Raw genomic sequence first — 20,863 nt, 5'->3', positions numbered from 1 at the left:
GCGTAAAGGAGTGGGGGCGGGGCGGGTTGCCTGCCCGGGAGGGGTCCCAGCGACCCAAACAGTTTGTAAAGCATCCTGGTCTGGTCCTGAGGCCTGACAAAAAGATTTGGCGACTGAGGTGCGGGGTCAGGGGAGGTTGGGGGGAACCGTTGGATGAGGAGGGCCATGATTCAGGAAAGGGACCTCAATCTGCTGACCGTGCAGCCCCTCTCTGTCTCCTGTCTGTCTACAGGTCTGCATGTCTGTTCCCAGCACTCTGCAAGGCTAGAAAAGGAGGAGGAACCTTTCCAGAATCCCTGCAGGTCAGCGGAAGGAGGGAGAGGCACTGGACAGGCACAGAGCTGGGGGCCGGGTGCGGAGGGCACAGCTTGGGCAGAATTTGAGGGCCCCACTGCCCATCCCCCCCATATATAATATACACACTTTCTGCCACGCTGAAGGATGGTACAAGGTGGCAGGGCCTGCCAGGGAAATGGTTGGCTCTCAGTGCAGGCGGAATGGTGGGGTAAAGGGTGGCCAGAAGGCACACTAGGCTGGGCCAGGTCAGGGGAACGCTGACAAGGGTGAGATGCCAGTACTATCCGGACCTGCATTCCACCCCCAAGGCCTCAGTCTCCCTTGTTTCCTCTTGTCTCTCTCCCCCCACCCCACCGCATCCCATCCCCCAGGACAGGAAAACGAGGGGACATCTCAACATGGAAAAACTCTGCAATGAAAATGAAGGAAAGCTGGAAAGCGAAGGAAAGCCAGAAAATGAAGTAAAGCCTGAAAATCAAGGAAAGTCAGATGAGGAAGAAAAGCCAGAAGTGGAGGGGAAGTCAGAACACGAGGGAGAGCTCCAGAATGAGGGACGGCCAGAAGACCAGGGACAACCAGAAGATGAGAGGAAGAGAGAAAAGCAGGACAAGTCCGAAGCTGAGGGAAAGCCACACGGTGAGGGCAAGGTGGAATCCCAGGCAAAGCCAGAGAGTCAGCCGCGGGCTGCCGAAAAGCACACCGCTGAAGACTATGTGCCCCGGAAAGCAAAAAGAAAAACGGACAGGGGGACGGACGATTCCCCCAAGGACTATCAGAACAACTTACAGGAAAGGCATCTGGGCAGTGAGGAGATGATGACAGAATGTGCAGATATGTCAAGGGCTCAGGAAGAGCTAAGGAAAAGACAGAAAATGGGTGACTTTCATTGGATGCAAAGAGATGTACAGGATCCATTCACCCCAAGGGGCCAACGGGGTGTCAGGGGAATGAGGGGCGGAGGTAGGGGCCAGAGGCGCTTACATGGTATCCCATATCTTTAATGCCTTTGGCCTTCAATTCTGACTCCTCTAATGAGAATATTGCTGACCCTGCTTTTCCTGGCAGGCATTTGCCATGCTATGTGCTTTAATCTTAAGCTGATTCTTTGCTTTAGGTGTCACTCTCATTACCAGCAGCCTTTTGATCCAACTACAGTGCTCTCTGTGTTTCAGTAGGGGATTTTCACCCATGTGCATGGAAGAGATGTTCATGGTACACTGTAAAACAACAATAAAGAAAAAACAGTTTTCAGATTCGAATATATAGTATCAAACCATTTTTGAAAAAGTATAAATGTTTGTGTAATGCATCTGTGCACAGAAAAATCTAAAAATTAAGTGCTGCTTTTTTCTTGCTTTGGTAGCCAAAAATACGTCTCACCTGCACTCAAAAATAAGTCCAGTCACCTGATGGTACCTCCACGCCATTCCTCTGCAGATGTGCCCATCCCCATGTCTTCTCCTAGTTGGAACCATGTCAATGGGCACTGCTGTCCTTTCTCTGAGTCCTTTACCGTCCTATGGCTCCAACCATGTGTGATTCTTTATCTTTCTTTTCTTTGCTCACTCATCTCTGCTTTTTCCTAAATGATATGCATTATGTTAGTCATTAATAAACAACTAAGGGACTTCCCTGGTGGCACAGTAGTTAAGAATCCACCTGCCAATGCAGGGGACACAGGTTTGATCCCTGGTCTGGGAAGATCCCACATGCCGTGGAGCAACAAAGCCCATGCGCCACAACTACTGAGCCTGTGCTCTAGAACCTGTGAGCCACAACTACTGAAGCCTGCATGCCTAGAGCCCGTGCTCCACAACAAGAGAAGCCACTGCAATGAGAAGCCCGCATGCTGCAAAGAAGAGTTACCCCTGTTCGCTGCAACTAGAGAAAGCCTGCGTGCAGCAACGAAGACCCAACGGAGCCAAAAATAAAGAAAGAAAGAAAGAAATTTACTGAAAAAAAAAAAAAAACTAAGACCAGAAAACAATACATGATAAGTGATTGGACTGTTCAGTGAGTTTTTGAGAGCAATGAAGACACAATATTCCTGTTGTTAGAATGTACAATAATAGGTAAAACTCATATTAACTCTGGTACCCAGAGCTAGAGGAATCAACTTGGCAGTTATAACAGACACACTGTTGTAAGGGTCAGTGTTGTCATCTGTAAAATGGGGATAATATTTGCCTCATGGGACTACCAAGTGGACCAAATGAGGTACTGAGTATATGAGATGTGTTGTGACCTAGCCCCCACCAGATACCTGGGGAAGGAATGGCTCCCATACCACTCTCATGCACTAGCAGGTATGTGGATGGAATCAGACTCTTAGAGGAGAACTGAGTGAGGTCTCACTTGTGCCCAGGAACAAGTTCAGGCAGCTGAGAGATAGGTGCCACTCTCTCCGGGATACTGCCATGTCTGCTGGGCACTGTGCTTCTTCTCCTGGGTCCTGTACTCATTACTGATACTGTGTAATGAGCTGGAGGGTGTAAGGTGCCAAAGCCATATCAATTTCTCTGGAGTCACTGACCACCTACCCTTGACCTCTATAGAAGTGTGGATAAAGCCCTCTCTTCACTTTAGAGTTACGGTTACCCTGTTACCTGTGAGTATCCCCCTAGTGCTACTTGAGACTAGTACCTTTCAGACTCTTTTTAAGCAAAATGATCATTTATGTATATTTTGTTGGTTTGCGTGTTTTTGCATACATAAGCATCCTTCTTACCAAATTCAGATGTTACAGGTTAGACCAGGGGGGAAATATCTGCATGGTAGAAACTGCTATTCTCACAGGTTAATATCTCACCTGCAGTCTCTCCTTCCTAGGTTGAATTCTCTCCCAGGAAACTCTTGTCAGGCCCTGCGTTAGCAGTTCAGCAGACCCATCAACATATTTGATTTTTAGATCCTTATCAGTGAATATGTGGTGCATACACCAGCTGCATCAGCATAACCTGCGAGCTAATTAGAAATGCAGAGTCCCAGGCCCTACTCAGACCTACTGAGTTGGAATCTTCATTTTAACAAGATCCCCAGATGATTCCTATGCACATTGAAGTTTGAGAAGCACTGGCTTAGAGGGAGACTCTTTTTAGGCTTTCCACTCCCACCTTCACATGAAGGATGTGCCTGAAAGGATAAGTATATGCCCCATATAAGATACGCATCATAGATTATTAAACAGACCCATGTTTGTCAATCTGCAGTTACCCCTCCCCCCATGCATTAGTAGGTCTTGAAATTAATTCACTGGGTCAGGACTTGTAATTTTTTAATGAACTAGAATAAAGTTGATTAGAGTCAAATATAAAATATCAAATTGAAGATAGGGTGAATATTGTTTTGTGAAATTTATATTTCACTTATGTATGTATGTATGTGCACCATGAGTTGTGATGAAAAGTATATTTCTGACTGTGGGCTGTGGTTTTCAAAAAATTGAGAAACTTGGCACTGGACTCTTTGCATTGCAAAGAATATCCAGTCCATTTCATACTTGTATCCCTAGTGCCCAGCACAGTACCTGACAAATAGTAGGTACTTATTAAAAGTGTAAATAATAATGACTAATTTAGGAACTCAAATTTTTCTCCAAGTTTAGCCTCTGTCTACACAAATAACCTTGGAAAAATAACTTCAGTTGTCGAACAGGGGTTACTTACAATTCCAAAATGATCCGCAAGCCATGGGCTTCACGGCCTGGATAGGAACTACTGCAATTCACAGCTAGAGCTGTCATTAGTAAAAGAAATATACACTCAGCAGCACCAAGGAGAGCTCCTGGGCTGGAGAAAGTGGAATTTCTTAAGCCCAGAAGACAGGTTCTGCAAAGTGAAACTAAACAGCTGTGGAATCTGTGCTGTAAAAGGGCCCAGTGAAGGGCTCTGTGTTGCCACAGGAGCATAGCCTCACAAAAGAACAGAAGCATGCCTGCCAGGGTGGGAGGCCAGGGGTGAGGGGCTTCCCTGGAGGGATAGCAGCTGAGCTACCAGCAGATGGTCTTTCTCCACTTAGCCTGAGGGAATCAAGGACTTGGGTTTTAGAGACAACATATATCATGTTGGTTTTGTGCTTGAACTCCCTATGATTCCCAGTTCTGAGTGGTGCCCAGAGCAAGAAAAAGATCTACAGTAGGTCCAGGCTGTAGGGCAAGTTTCTCTGACACTTCAGCTTCATGACTCTGCAGACCCAATTGTATTGTATTCCTGCTAGACAGAGTCTATGAAGCCTTAGAAAGCCCCAGTAGTAAAATTACAATACACACCCGAGTGTTTTAGAGAAAACAACATGCCCTCTTCTGTTGGCAACTAGTCTCCATTTGAAAACTGCTTGTAGCTTGCTACCAGTCCTTGGTAAAGACTTAACATCTGATCATGAGGTTTTAATTTTCTGCGAAAATGAGACATCCACTATGAACTTGTTTCTATATACTCTTTTGAATAATAAAGTTTGGTGTGAGCACCAGCTTTCTACCATTAATTGCAAATGGATTTAAAAGACTGGGCCTGAGTAAGTAAAGAAGGCACAAGTAAATTACAGACCTACTCCTGTTATTTCATTCTCTCTCTCTCAAAACATATATTGTCTCATGGGGAGTTCCTCAAGACCAGTTAGAAAAAGAAGGATACAACAGTGGTCCAGTTCATGGATGTATCTTCTTGGTGTGTTGACAGTAGGTGGAAATGGATGTCTGCTGCACTATAGCCCCACTCAGGAATGACTCAGAAAATAGTGGGAAAGAGAAATGATACCAGTGGGTAGAATTTTTGTGTGAAGACATCGTGGCGGTAGGTATGGATCTACTCTGGTTCATGTGCAATGATTAAAAGATTGGTCAGGGACTTGGAGAGAATTAAATTGGAAAATTAATGATGAGGAAGTCTGAGGAATAGGTTTGTAGATGGCCACTCATAAAGGGCACAGATGGTACAGATATTTGTCTCAAGATATAATCATTTACTCTTGCACAACAAATTACCACACACTTAGCTGCTTAACAGATCACTCATTTATTAGCTCACACATCTGTAGGTCAGAAGTCTGGCACACCATGGTTGTGTTTTCTCTGCTCAGGGTGTCACAAGGTTAACATCAAGATGTCAGCCAAACCAAGTTCTCTTCTAGTAACTCTGGGGAAAAAATCTGCTTCCAAGTTCATTTATGTTGTTTTCAGAATTCAGTTCCTTGCAGCTGTAGGATTGTGGTCGTACACTTTTTTGCTGGTGGTCAGGCTGTTTTCAGTTTGTAGAGGCTACTTGCATTCTTTACCATGAGACTCACTCTATTCTCAAGCCAGCAATAGCACATTGACTCTTTCTCATGCTTCTTATCTCTGACTTTTCTGTCTCTAACTCTAGACCCCTTATTTAAACGGATGATATGATTAGGTAAGGCCCACCTAGGTAATCTTCCTATGTTAAGGCCAACTGATTTGAGACCCTAATTACATCTACAAGATGACTTCACAGAAATATATGGATTAGTGTTTGACTGAATAACTTGAAGAAGGTATATATACACCATCGGCTGGTAATTTGGTAGGAGATCTTAAAATTATGCTTACCACAGTCTGCCTTCTGATCCCCAAAGATTCATGTCCTTCCCAAATGCAAAATACATTCACCTTCTCCCAAGGTTCCCAAGAATCTCATCCCATTACAGTGTTAGCTCAGAAGTCAAAATCTCATCATCTAAATTATCTAAACCAGATGTGGATGAGAATCTTGGGCATAAATCATTAAGTGCAGTTCCTAAAGATATTCATCTCCTCTGTGGACCTATGAAACTAAAGACACAAATTTTCTGCCCACAAAACTCCCAACATATAATGATGGGAGAGGCACAGGATAACAGTTATAAATGAAAATGGGGAAAACGGAAGATAAAAAGGAGTCACTATCCCAAAAGTGCTGGACTTCCATTGTTAGATTTCAAGACCTGAGAATAGTCCTCTGTGGCTCTTAGCTTCACCCTCTGTGCTTATGGCTCCAGACTCTTGACTCTTAGCTCTTTATTCTGAGCTCTTGGTTCTGTCCTCTGATTCATCCTTCCTTTTTAATTAAAGGTAGCATGTGTTCCCAGTTAAGTAGCTTTATCAGGCTGCTTCCCAACAGAAATATTTGGGGGTTCAGATATTCTGCTTTCATTTGTGCTCTTCTGTCTCTTTCATTCCAAGCTGACAATATTTCCATTGATATAATTTTCTTAAGAACCTTGCTATTCTTGAATAAATTGCACTGGGTTTTACTCCACTGGACAAAATCTACACACACAATTATCTCTGAGATGATTTTTCTCTATCTTTGGCTCCAGCTGAGGTGGCTGAGTGTGCATGCATTAGGATCCTAAAGGATGTGCATATTCATTGCCACATGGTGACTCCATCACCAAGCCAGTAGTGGTACATTAAATCATTCTCATACTTCAAATTATTGACTTCTTTGACCTCTAGACCCCTTAAGCTTCTTAGAGGCTGTCAGGTTTTGCTGAAAAATAAGCTTTGTGTGACTGAGTACTCTGACTTTTTTAACTTTTGGAGGTTTCAGCAAAAGGTTATACTAGTTACACACTCAACTTTTTCTCTATGTCATTCTTTCAGAAGGTATCTCTTAATTTTAGTGTATTTTGCCATTTGAATAGAATGGGAGTTTCCCAAATCATCAAGTCCTATTTTCTTTTTGTTTAACAGATATTCCCTCAATTTGTCTCTCTCCTGCCACTTTTTGATATAAATAGTAAGAAGAAACCAGGCCATACCTCAGCAATTTGCTTGGAAATCCCTTCAGCTAAATGTTCAAGTTTATCATTTACAAGTGCTGCTTTCCAGTGAACTGTTGGAGATAATTTCACTAATCATTCTGCTACTGCATATGAGGATCTCATGCCTCCAGTTTCCAATAACATGCTCCTCACATCCTTCTGGACCTGTGCTAGCAGGGTCTATGAGGTGTATATTTTTACTTACAGGTGGTTCAAAGCAATAATGTTCCTCAAAGTTCTTCCAGCCTCCACCCACTGCCCAGTTTCCAAGCCACTTACACATTTTTAGGTATTTGGTACTTTCAGTGCCAATATCTGTATTAGTTTTCTATTACTATGTAACAAATTACTTTAAATTTAGTGGCTTAAAATAAGACATTTATTACCTGACAGTGTCTCACACAGCTGGGATGTGGGGGAGAGGGAGCCCTGTGTTTTGGCTACGGCAGTCTGGAATGGAGTATCCAGCTCACTGAACTTGGAAAGTGGGGAGGAAGCAGTCTTGGTTCAAATATTAGAGGCTTTTAGCTTTCTTACTGAATTTGTGTAGATTTTCTTGAGCAGATATTTCTTCGTGTGCTGTTTGTCCTTAGGACCATTTCCAAAGGCCGTTAATGGCTGATTTCGTTTTATTTAAAATATGATTTTTACTACTTTCACTGAGGATCAGGTCAGTGGGGCTCCTCGTGTTGCCATGCCAGAAGTCAATCTTCCATTATTTCTTCATAGTATTTCATCCCCTCTTCTTCTGAGACTTTGATTATACATTTGACCCTTGAACAATGCAGGGTTTATTGGTGCTGACCCCCTACACAGTTGAAAATCCATGTACATCTTTTGACTCCCTCAAAACTTAACTACTGATAGTCTACTGTTGAATGGAAGCCTTACTGATAACATAAAGAGTTGATTAACACATATTTTGTGTGTTATATGTGTTATATACTGTTACAACAAAGTAAGCTAGAGAAAAGAAAATGTTATTAAGAAAATCATAAGGAAGAGAAAATACATGTACAGTACTGTATTGTATTTATCAATACTGTAAGTTTACATTGTTTGTTTACATAGCCCGTCAATGCCTACATCAATAATGTCTTATGTGATGCAAAACACTGTAGCTGTTATATGTATTACTAACACTAGACTTCAAAAATGAAAAGATCATGTGAAAAAGAACTTCATATTTATTTACAGGTATAAGGATTCATGCATTGATAAAAAAGAAGCAGTAATATAATTGCTTTATAGTAGCATAGTGTAATCAATACCATTGCTTCATGGTAGCGTAGCCTAGGCATTAATGAATGAACCATTATAAAATTCTTATGGCATATAGTATTACAGTCATATTCATAATACAGCACTGAAACATTATTACATTAAAGAAAAACACCTGTCTGTGATGATGATAGGCTGATACACAGTTTCTCCAATTGTGAGACAGAAAGAAGTATATTGTATGGTAATGTAATTCTTTGAAAGCAGAGTTATAAAGCAGTAAGAAAACTAACACATTATTAATTTTATATCAGTCACCTTATGCCTATGTAAGAATAGGCTATCCACTTCAATATAAATATTGCACACAATGTTCTACACACATATTTTTGTATATTTCTTGAAAAAAATCTGCATATAAGTGGACCAAGCAGTTCAAACCCATGTTTTTCAAGGGTCAGTTGTATATACATTAGATTTTTTTCCCCACCATATCCCATTAGACTGTCACAATCTTTTCTGTATTGTCTATCCTTTTGCCTCTCTCTCTCCCTCAGTCTAGAGATTAGCACCAGTTCAGAGCCTTTAGCTAGTAACTCCCAGGAGGTCTTGGTATTTCTATGTCCCTAGGGCACAGTCACCCTGTAAAGTGTCTGCAGGTTCCATTGGAAAAGATTTCATGTAAGATTCATAGCATACACCAGTGGCTGCCGGGTCCTACCTTAGAGGTAATCTGCCTTCCCCTCAGTTGGATGAGAAGTTGAAAAACCCCACTACAGCAACTCGAATTAGGAAACAGCAGACCTAGAATTTTTTTCTGCCTCAATATGTCAGGCAGCATCCTATAGGCTGCCCAATTATTTCATTTTTAAGAATGCTCTGATTAGCCATCACCACAGATCCCTGTGGGTCAAACATCCTCTAATTACCATTTTATCACTGTGGCTCATTGTAGTAGTTGCACTCACCTTGTCACATATGATTAAGCACTGTCACCTGACCTCTAGCACTCTGAGATTCCCTTCATTCACACTAAGATCAAGTAGCCCAATTCCACCACAGCATTCTCCACCATAATCTCCAGCCTACAGAACACAGGCCCACAGAAATCTTCAAGGATGTCCGTGACCGTCTCACCAATGATTTTTAATGCCTTGGAGCATGTCTGCACAAATATCCTATCCCATATATCAGGGCTCCACTCTTTCCCTACTAGTGTTTTTACCTTATTGTAAAATCCATAGTAGGTAGGGCATTTAATTGGCAGTGGAACTCAGTGCCAGTATGAGGACCTGAGCTTGGTCCTCAGCCTTTTTTCCATCCCTAAGATGAGGAACTTCTTCAAACATGCCATGCAGGCTTTCTGGCGCTCTACATGTGTTTTCTGTTGTATTATATGGCTTTCAATTTCCTTTTTCCTATGCATATTCTTTAGGACCATCAGATGAACATGGAAAACTCCAGAACCTTTTGGATAATGATTTTTTTTTTTTTTTTTTGCGGTACGCGAGCCTCTCACTGCTGTGGCCTCTCCCGTTGCAGAGCACAGGCTCCGGACGCGCAGGCTCAGCGGCCATAGCTCACGGGACCAGCCGCTCCGCGGCATGTGGGATCTTCCCAGACCAGGGCACGAACCCGTGTCCCCTGCATCAGCAGGCGGACTCTCAACCACTGCGCCACCAGGGAAGCCTGGATAATGATTTTTGACACAGTGCTTAAATGACACAGCAGCTTGATTCCCCAAACTTTGGATTCCACCTGTACTTCATTCTATGCCACCTGTGGTGCTGCGTAAGTGTGATACTACTACATGCCATGTACCAATGAACCTCTCCTAACACCTGCCCCCTACTCTCCCAACCCCCAGTGCAAAGAGGTTATTTTTCCCTCCTCAAATTAGTAATCCAATTTCTGGGGTAACTTCTAGTATCTATTACTGTATCTGAGAAGTGCATGACAGGAAAGAGGGAGCCCATCTGCATTAGAAAATTTGAGACTTTTTTAAAAAGTACAGTATACAAAGATGTGGGAAGGGTACTGGAGAACCACAGGGGTAGTGCAATACTCCATGGCTAGTAAAGGTAGGATTATCTAGGCCTGAGGGACAAAGGGAAAGAGGGGTTACTGAAAGCTTGAGATACAGAGCCTATTTGGAGAGGGCAACCCCCCAGGAAACTTTAGAGAAGAGACTGTCAGCATCTGGTGACACTACAGGGAACAAGCTGGGAAGTAAAGTTCCTGACCACCCCCCAGGAAACTTTAGAGAAGAGACTGTCAGCATCTGGTGACACTACAGGGAACAAGCTGGGAAGTAAAGTTCCTGACCACATTGTCCACCACTTACTCCCAAAGGACAAGGGAGCCCTTTGATGTAATCAATACAGGTCAGATTCCCTGGGATGTAGAGCAGGGTGGAGGAGGGTGGAGACTGAACCCCAATGGGAAGATGGAGAGATTTCTAGCAAATAAGCGAGGGCCATGTTAGCAGTACTCACTGGGAGTTGTGCCTGCAGTGAGAAAGGGTACCCCTATTCAGCTGTTATTACACTGTGAGGAGGAGGGTAAAAGGCATATTGTTTTTAGAGGGTTAATTCCAGCAAGACTGGGATTTGCCCAAGCTGGACTACTAAAATAAGAAATGCACCTGTAAGTTACTGACTCATGGTAAAGGCATGAAACATACTAAGAGTGTTGTTTTAGAACCATTGGCCCTAGGAGTTTGGATGGTTTTTACCAGCTTGTCAGCTTTGCTTATTGGTAACAAAAAGGTTGATCGTTTGCATCTGGTCTTGGTGAACATTCCCCCCCCCCACCAAGCGCTCTGCTGTTGAAGAGCTACAACATAGCAAGAATATGCCTACGTAACCATCACTGCAAGAGAATCCTGGGCTGAGACTCCATTTTGTGCTCTCTGGTTCTAAGGTACTCTGTGAACACATCAGTGGTTCCTATTCCAAAAGAAGTGCATCTTTCCAGGGCTCTTATAGAGAGGGAAGGCAATTGGAGCTTGCATCTGGCCACTTTAGACCCCTGGGTATGAGACAGCTCTTGGCTGTGAGGCACATTCTCAATGCTGTTGCTACATTGCATCCTTTTATTCCCCCCTGTGCTAAACTACAGATTTGCAAGCTTTGACATTTGAGGTCCCATGAGTCTTCTTTAGCAATGGAACTGTTTAGCTGTCATACTTATGGCATCTAAAGAAGGAAATACACCATCCTATGAGATGCGTTCCATTTGCCTTTGTTTATAGTCATGATTTGCTCTAAAAAGTTTCAGGTTCTCTTCAGTAGATATATTAATCCTTGCCTTTATGGATTCTTACTCCCAAACTTTTGTACCTTACAAAGGCCTTCAGGTCTCCCCCACACCCACCAAATAAACATTGCAACTCTTCTGCTCACCTTATGGTTTACACTTAATACAACTGCAATCATAATGAATATATAAGTCAGTGGACATTAGCCTTTAGTGTGAATCAGAATCACCTAGGAAGCTTGTTAAAAATGGAGATTCCAGGGCTTCCCTGGTGGCGCAGTGGTTGAGAGTCCGCCTGCCGATGCAGGGGACATGGGTTCGTGCCCCGGTCTGGGAGGATCCCACATGCCACGGAGCGGCTGGGCCCGTGAGCCATGGCCGCTGAGCCTGCGCATCCGGAGCCTGCGCGTCCAGAGCCTGTGCTCCGCAACGGGAGAGGCCACAACAGTGAGAGGCCCATGTACCGAAAAAAAAAAAAGGAGATTCGACTCAGTGGATCCGAAGTGGGGGTAAGGAGTTCACATTTTCAACAAAGTCCTCTGGTGATTTTATTGTGGCAAATTTGCACACTTTAAAAACATGCATGCATTAATGAAATGAGATAGGGTTAAATTTGTGGTACAAACCCTTCTACATTGTGTTTCATTTGGAACTGCAAGTAAACCCTGCTAGAGAAATAGAGTCCACAGTTATTTATCTAGACCTGGAATGATCTGAGGCAAGAATGCCTAACTCAGCTATCATCATTTAAAATTTTATTAAGAACCTATTACTTGACAGGCACTGTGCTAGGCATTAGAGGTACCAGGATAAAAAGGACAAATTGTGCTTTGAGAAGCAGAGTCCAAAGCAGTGTTTCTCAATTTTTAAAAAGTTTAGCCTGCAATCAGAAATTTATTTTTCATCACAACTCAAGGTATACAAACATACATACATATATAAGTGAAATACAAATTTCACAAAACAATACTCACCCTACCTACCTGGGATACAATCTGATATTTACTGTTTAGCTCTAACCAATGCTATTCTACCCTACTTCATTAAACAATTTCAGGTATTGACTCATTGAATTTGTTTCAGGTTCTACTACTGTTGGGGATGTGGAACTGCAGTTCAACAAGCACAGGCCTACTTAATAATCTGCAGGATGTATCTTATGTAGCACATGTATTTATCCTTTTAGGCACATATTTCACATGATGGTGGGAGTGGGAGGCTAAGGAGAGTCTCCTTATAAACCAGTGCTTTGCAAACCTTAAAGTGCACAGGAATCACCTGAAGATCTTGTTTAAATGAAGATTCTGAATCAGTAGGTCTAGGATGGGGACCTGAGATCCTGCATTTCTCTTAGATGATGCTGATGCAGCTGGTCCATGGACAACTATTTGAGTAGCAATGCTCTAAAAATCACAAGTATGGGTAGGTGTGCTAACCTTGTAATGCAGGACCCGGTAGGAGTCTCCTAGGAGATAATTTCCTCTAAGGAAAAAGGAATGGAGCAGAGAAGGTACTGACAGGTGAGAAAAGCACAGTGTGCACCACTCAAATTTTATCCCAGCTTCCCATATCTGAATCTGATGAAAAGATGGCTGTATGTAAAATCTGAAATCCTTTAGTGACCAAAGGAGCACTGAGGTATTACCACTTGGATAAGTATAACTCTAAAGTGAAGAAAAGGACTTTATCCTCACTTCGATCAGTGTCATGGTGTGGGGCAGGTTTAGGGCTCACTGGGGACTCCAGAGAAATCAACTGAGCTTTGTCATCTTGAGGACATCAGTCCAGCAGCAGCAGTGAGGACCTTAAGAAGATGGAGGACTCATGAGAAGTGGCACAGTGCCCAGCAAACATGGCAATACCCAGGGGAGGGTTGTACCCACCTTTTGGCTTTCTGGAACTTATTTCTGGGCATAGGTGAGATGTACATCAACCCTCTTCCAAGTGTCTGATGAGGTCCTGGTCCTGCTAGTATAGGGGAAAAGGTAGAAGCCAGCCTAACACAGCTTACATACTCAGTACCTCATCTAATCCATTCCACAATCCTGTGAGGCAATAATTATTCCCATTTCACAGATGACAAGACTGCTCTTTATAGCAATTGATCTGTTATAGCTGCCAAGTTGATTCCTCCAGATACGAGTCCAGAAGTAATGTGAGTTTTACATAACATTTTAAGTTCTGACAACAAGAATTTACAGTGTCTCCACTGCCTTCATAAACTCAGTAAACAGTTCTTTGTATTGCTTTTTATGTATTGCTTTCCTTTTTTATATTTTAGCATTTCTTTATAAGAAAAGTAATCTGTGTTCCTTAGGAAAATTTAAACAGATGAGTAGAAAGAAAACAAAGAAAATAAATCACCCACAATCTCACAACTCATAAAACCACTGTTAACCTTTTTTTTTTTTTTTTTTTGCGGTACGCGGGCCTCTCACTGTTGTGGCCTCTCCCGTTGTGGAGCACAGGCTCAGCGGCCATGGCTCACGGGCCCAGCCGCTCCGCGGCATGTGGGATCTTCCTGGACCGGGGTACAAACCCGTGTCCCCTGCATCGGCAGGTGGACTCTCAACCACTGCGCCACCAGGGAAGCCCACCACTGTTAACCTTTTAGTGAACAAAGTTTTCTGTTTTTCCTGTGCATAGATGTACCATATAAATTTCTGTTCTTTTACAAAAGTGGACCGATTCTGTAGATGATATTATAAGCTGCTTTATTTTTTTCAAGAATCATAACGCCTTTGTAATGCACATGGGTAAAAATCCCCTACTGACAGAGTGCTCTAGCTGGATCAAAAAGTTGTTGATAACAAGAATGACGCCTAAAGCAAAGTATTTGCAAAACTTTAAAGCACAGGGCCTGGTAAACGCCTGCCAGGGGCATTACACAAAAGGAATGTCTTCAAAGCCCCTTTGTGGGGCCCTGCAGCCACCCCTGAGTTCCCTTGGGCCCCTCGGGTGGAAGGGGTCCTGTAAACTTTTTTGCATCCACATAAACCCCCCCAATTTCTGTCTGGTTTTCTTCACCTCATCCTCCACCCTGGCCATCTCGTCAAATTCTCTTATCATCTCTTCATTGCTCAAATGCATATCGTGTATGGCCTCCTTGTATTCCTTGAGACACTGAGCCAGCCCCTTGTTGGTTTTTCTTTTGGCCTTCCTGGGTACATCATCCCCAGCTGGGCGCTTTCCTGCAGCCCTTGGTTCGCTGGCTGGCTTTTCTTCTTTTGGCTTTCCCTCGCTCACTGGCTTTCCCTCACTCTCTGGTTTTCCTTCTTTTGGTTTTCCCTCACTCACTGGCTTTCCTTCTTTTGGCTTTGCCTCACTGTCTGGCTTTTCTTTATCCTTTAGTACTTCCTCATCTTCTATCTTTCCCTTGAGATCTATCCTTCCCTTATTTTCTAACTTTTCCTTGTCTTCCACAGTACAAGCTACTCCCAGCTTTCTCGCATCCGGTGGCTGTCCTTTGTTTTCCATCTTGCCTTGGTTCTCAGGCTTTCCTTCATTTTCACTGCAGAGTTTTTCCATGTTGAGTGTCCCTTCCTTTTCCTGTCCTGGGGATGGGGCAGGGGGAAGAGAAGACAAAGAGGAAACAAGGGAGACTGAGGGCTTGGGGATGGAATGCAGGTCCGGATAGTAGCAGTTGCTTCTCGCCCCTTGTCAGGGGTCCCCTGACCTGGCCCGGCCTTCTGCCCACCCTTTACCCCACCATTCCTCGTGCACATGTGAGCCAACCATTTCCCAGACAGACCTTGCCATTTTTCCCTACGCTTGCTCAGCATGGCAGAATGTGTGTAAATGTGTTGGGAAGTGGGCAGTGGGGCCCCCAATTCTGCCCGGGCCGTGCCCTGCACACTTCCCACCCCTCTGGGTGCTTGTCCAGTGCCCTCTCCTTCACTGACCTGCAGGGATCTGAACAAGTTTCTCCTCTTTTTGTAGCCTAGCAGAATGCTGGGAACAACAGCCTCACAGACCTGCAGACAGACAGGAGAAGGGGATGGGAGCACCGAGGACGCAATAGGGGCCCTCCTCATCCACCGTTGCCTCCCCCACCTCCCCTGACCCCGCACCTCAGTCGCCAAATCTTTTTGTCAGGCCTCAGGACCAGACTAGGATGCTTTACAAACTGTTTGGGTCGCTGGGGCCCCTCCCCAGCAGGCAACCCGCCCCGCCCCCACCCCTTTACGCGGAGATCAATATTTCCTCATAGGCTCAGAGTGTGAGAGGGGGGTTATTTCCAGAATTTGTCCACGTTTCAAGGTCGCACTGCTTCTCCCCGTCCCCGCGACCTCATTTCAGGCTCGAAAATGGATGGAGGCCGCAGAGGAGGGGCGTCGAAGAGGCGGCAGGGCCAGTTGCAGGGTCCTCCCTCCCCACCTGCCCGCGCCACGCCCCGTGCCCCTCCTCACCCATCTCGGGACCCCTTCCCCTCTCCCCGCTGCTCCCGGATCCTAGTCCCATCCGCTTCCACCCCCACCCGGGCCGCCAGCAGCGCCCACCTTCACACTGACCTGCAGCGCCCGGGCCGGGCCTGCGCCTCCTCTGGCTCGCCTAAGCCCGCTGGCCCCTCGCCCGCCACCCGGGAAGCTCCAGGAGCTGGTTCCGCGCGGGCGACTGGACCAGACCTCGGGGCGGGGGGAGGGGGGGCGCGGGAGCTGCTGCCCAAGTCAGCGCCCTGCCGGTCACGTGAGCGCCGCGTCACCCGAGCCCGGTTTCCCCCCGCCCCGCCCCCTCACCTACATCCCACAGGGACCGGACAGCTGCGGACGGCCTGGGCGGGGTGTGTGGAAAAGAGGGAGTTACCAACAGAGCAGGTCGGGGGAGGCTTCCTGACTGCAGGTGCTTTACCTGGGCGCCTCTCAGGTCCTTGCTCAGCATCCCTCTGAGATGCCCTTTATCCCCAGTTGTGACAGCTGATCACAGGGAGGGTACCCGACTTCTCCAAGAGCGCTCCACATGTAGCCCCACAGCCCGCTTTCAAGACCAGCTCCGCCTGACTCCAGAGCGCTCGTGGTGGTGCCCGCCAGGAAGCTGCGCTGCCACCTTGAGTAGCAGCTATGTCCAGAGCCTCTGCTCTTCTCGGTCCATGTGTTCTCTCTCCCTGGCTGATCTCTATTCATTTCCCTCTTAACACAGATGATTCCCAAATCTACATATCCAGGTTATTCCCTCCCCTGAGTCTCAGACCTTCTTTGCCAACAGTCTATTGGACACCACCGCCTGAATATCCCTGCGGGACCTCAAAATCCATAACCCCAAACTGATTTTACCAACTTCCTTCTCGCCTTCTCTGTTCACTTCACTCCACACTGGATATTTGCACTCCAACGTTTAACCTGTTCTCATCTAGAGAGAATGTCAGACAGCTAAAATGTTAAAAAAGAAAAAAGGATGCATTAAAACATTTAAAATTATGGACCACAGATGAACAGATTCATCAACATCCTTGGTTCACAGCTTACTCTTATCATTGACCCCTGCTGACCCTCTTTCCTTTCCTTCCATCCCTTCTCTTCCCTTTCCTCTTTCACACTTGTGAAACCGCAACCCAGCTCAAAAACTAGAAAATTGACATTATAGTTGCTACAGTGTAGTGCCATATATTTGGTTTTGATGATATGACTATACTGTGTCTTTGTTTGGATCTCTTTAAGTTTATCCTGATTGGAATTAATGAACTTCTTGGATGCACAAACTTCTAATTTGAGTAATTTTCATCCATTATTTGTTCAAAAATTCTTTCCGCCCCTTTCTATCTCTCTTCTCCTTCTTGGATTCCCATCATGAATATATTAGTATGCTTGATGGTGTCTCATGGGTCTCTTAGGTTTTGTTCATTTTTGTTCATTCTTTTCACTTTCTGCTGCTCAGACTGAAGGATCTCAATTGACCTGTCCTCAAGTTAGCTTATTCATTCTTTTCCCTGCTCAAACATGCTGTTGAACCCCTCTACTGAGCTTTTCATTTTAGTTATTGTACTTTTAAGTTCCAGAAGATCTGTTCAGTTTCTTTTCATAGTTTCATTCTCTTTATATTCTATCTCTCTACTGATATTCTATATCTTCTGAGGCATTCTTCTCCTCATTTCCTTTAGTCCATTGTCCAGGGTTTCCTCTAGCTCTTTGAGCATATTTAAGACAATTCATCTAAAATCTCTGCCTAGATAGTCTAATACATGAACTTTCTCAATCAGTTTCTAATAATTTTTTTTATTTCCTGTGAATGGACCATACTTTCTCATTTCTTTATATACCTCAAACTTCATGTTGGAATCTGAGTGTTTTGAATATTAGCAAGTGTCAACTCTAGAAGTCAGATTCCCCCACTTCACAGGATTTGTTGCTCTCTGTTGTGGGTTATTGTTTCCTTGTTTAGAGACTCTTAAAAAATACTTTTTTAAATTCTGCATTTTCGGTCATATTTGGCCACTGAAGTTTGTGTTTCATTAGCTTAGTGGTCAACTGGTGTTTGGACAGAGTTACTTTAAGTGCCTACAGCCAACAAAAGAAAAAAAAAAACGACTTTCCCAGTCTTTACAGATGAGCTCTGCACTGGAGCACTTTTTAAATGCTTTACTTTCTGCTTGTGCAGAGCCTGAAGGCCAACTAAGGTGAATGCTTAGGGTCTTCTGTGGCCTTTTCTGATCATGTGTTCAATCTCGGGCATGTACATAAACTTCTTGATTCCCCAGTGTATGTGAGTGTTTAAAAGTGCTTGTTTCGCCACGTATCTCTTTTCCCTAACGCTTCCTACCTAGGCTTCTCAGTCTGTCTCTTGCTTACCCCAAATGTTGTTCCTTGCCCCAGGCTGCTGTGGCCAATACCTATGACTTTAAATACTTTTGGCAAATTCCACCCAGGAAGTTACTATTCCAGCTCCAGTCCTGGGAATGCTCTCAGTCTTCTGTGACAAAGGGAAATTTTGTGCTGGTCCTTGAGGCCGCCACCAGACAGACCAAGATCAAGCACATTTCTATGAGAATAGGATCCAAATTCCTCCTCCTGTCACTAGAAATCTTAACCAGGATAGTGGGCTGCCATTCACAAACTACTGCCAATTTGGGGCATGGGTGAAGGTAGACAGGCAGTTTAAAATTTCTTGCCACAAAGCAGGAGCTTCTTTCTGCACCAAATTTCCCCCAGTTGTAATTTTTTGACTAGATTCCAGAGTTCTGCAAAAGTTGATTCTGATAGTTTTTTGCCAGTTTATTAACTGCTTTTGGGGACCAGGGGATGAAGTCCTGGAGTTCCATACCCTGCCACTTTCAGTAATGTTACTTTTCTTTCTATTTCTATTTGTCAAGTTTGGTAGTTTGTGTCTTTATATGAATTTGTCCATTTCATCTATCTGGTCTTATTTGTTTTCATACAGTTGTTCATAGTATTACCTTATAATCCTTTTTTTAAACACATAGAATTGGGAGTGATGTCCACTCTTTCATTCCTGACTTCGTTAATTTGAATCCTCATCATTTTTTCCTTGGCAGTCTACTTGTAGGTTTGTAGGATTTTTTTAAAAAATATTTTTAAAGAACCTGCTTTTCATTTTAATAATGTTCTCCATTGTTTTTCTATTCTCTATTTCATTTATATCCGCTCTAATTGTCTGATTTCTTTGGGTTTAAGCTGCTTTTCTTTTTCTAGTGTTTTAAGGTAGAAATTTAAATGATTGATTTCAGATTTTCATCTCTTTTTATATAAGAATTTAAAGCTATAAATTTCCCTCTAAGCACTGTTTAACTACATCCTATATGTTTTGGTATGTTGTGTTTTTGTCTTTATTCATCTCAAAGTACTTTATAATTTCTCTTATGATTTCTTCTGATTAAATGGAGGTACATTGTTTAATTTCTATGTATTTGTAGCTTTTCCAGATTTCCTTATGTTGTTGATTACTAATTTAATTCCATTATGCTCAGAGTATATTCTTTGTATGATTTCAATCCTTTTAAGTTTATATAGAATTTTATTATGGCCTAGTATATGATCTATCCAGAATGCTCCATGGGTGCTTGACAAGAATGTATATTCTGATGTTGCTTGGAGTATTCTGTAGGTGTCTGTTATTCTAGTTAGTTTGTAATTTCATTCAATTGTCCTATTTCTTTGTTGATATTCTTCCTACTTGTTCCATCAAATTTTGAAAGTGTCTTTTTTAAGTCTGCAGTTGTTATCATCAAAGTGTCTGTTTTTTCCTTTTACTCTGTCAGTTTTGGCTTTAAGTATTTTGATGTTCATATATGTTCATTTTTTTATATTCCTTATGGATTGACCTTGTTATCATTATAAACACCTTTCTTGTTCTCCAGTAACATTTTTTGTATTAAAGTCTATTTTATCTGCTATTAAAAATAGCCACTCCTTTTTTGTTACCCTTTGCATAGTATATATTTTTCTGTCTTTTCACTTTCATTCTATTTCTTTCTTTGAACCTAAAATGTTTTTCTTCTAGATAGTGTATAATTGGATAATGCTTTTTTTCCCTTTCTGCTAAAATTTTCCCTTTGAATGGAGCATTTAATCAACTTGCATTTAATGTAAACATGGATAAGGTAGGATTTATATCTGCCATTTTACTATTTGTTTTTATATGTCTTCTGCCTTTTTTGTTCCTCTGTTTCTCCACTATTGATTCTTTTTGAAAGATAGAAAAATATCTTTGTGTCATTTTAATTCTCTTGATGCTTCTTTTACAATATTTAAAAAATTATTTTCTTAGTGGTTACCCTAGGGATTAAAATTAATATCTTAAATTAAAACAATCTAGTTTTGTCAATTCTAACTTAATTTCAAGGGTATAAAAAAGTTTTTTCTGATATACCTGCATTGCCTCCTTCCTCCTTTGTGGTATTATTGTTGACAGTGGTGGAAACCACATCTTTAGCCATCATAAGCCCATGAACACTGTTTTATAATTATCCTATTTAAATCAAATAGGAGAGGAAAGAGTTATAAACAAATATACATATACTGTCTGTATTAATTTTCTATTGCTGTTGTAACAAAGTACAACAAATTTACTGGCTTAAAACAACAGAAATTTATTCTCTTATAATTCTGGAGTTCATAAATTTGAAATAATTTCATGGGGTTTAACCGAGGTATCAGCAGAGCTATACTGCCTCTGGAGGCTTTAGGAGAGGATCCATTTTCTTGCCTTTTTCCAACTTCTAGGGCTGTATTCCTTGACTGTGTCCCCTTCGTCCATCGCCAAAGCCAGTAGCATAGCATCTTCAAATGTCTCCCAGCTTCTATCATCACATCACTTTTTTCCTCTTCTGCTTAAAATTTCCTTTTGTCTCTCTCTTATAAGAACCCTTGTGATT

At 43.0% G+C, this 20,863-nt stretch overlaps 2 protein-coding genes across 2 annotated transcripts; one reads left to right on the top strand and one right to left on the bottom strand.

Moving 5' to 3' along the window:
* Nucleotides 1-237: 237 nt before the first annotated feature.
* TCEAL6 (transcription elongation factor A like 6) lies at nt 238-1,248 on the top strand. Its single transcript, XM_004327765.4, is given in 3 exon segments — nt 238-302; nt 669-1,217; nt 1,219-1,248. Coding segments are annotated over 2 exon segments (552 nt in total). The 5' UTR covers nt 238-302; nt 669-695.
* Nucleotides 1,249-14,273: 13,025 nt separating this feature from the next.
* TCEAL2 (transcription elongation factor A like 2) lies at nt 14,274-16,126 on the bottom strand. Its single transcript, XM_033849473.2, has 3 exons — nt 16,050-16,126; nt 15,441-15,512; nt 14,274-15,092 (listed from the first exon to the last, which is right to left on the bottom strand). Exon 3 carries the CDS (start codon nt 15,064-15,066, stop codon nt 14,422-14,424), a length of 645 nt encoding a protein of 214 aa, XP_033705364.1. The 5' UTR covers nt 15,067-15,092; nt 15,441-15,512; nt 16,050-16,126; the 3' UTR covers nt 14,274-14,421.
* Nucleotides 16,127-20,863: the final 4,737 nt, after the last annotated feature.

Source organism: Tursiops truncatus, chromosome X (assembly GCF_011762595.2).
Source record: "Tursiops truncatus isolate mTurTru1 chromosome X, mTurTru1.mat.Y, whole genome shotgun sequence".
NCBI classification, from domain to species: Eukaryota; Metazoa; Chordata; class Mammalia; order Artiodactyla; family Delphinidae; genus Tursiops; species Tursiops truncatus.
This window is presented reverse-complemented; position numbering and strand designations above follow the sequence as displayed.

Coding starts and splice junctions, on each gene's coding strand:
- TCEAL2 (XM_033849473.2), bottom strand. CDS start 15,066: ATGGAAAAACTCTGCAGTGAAAATGAAGGAAAGCCTGAGAACCAAGGC.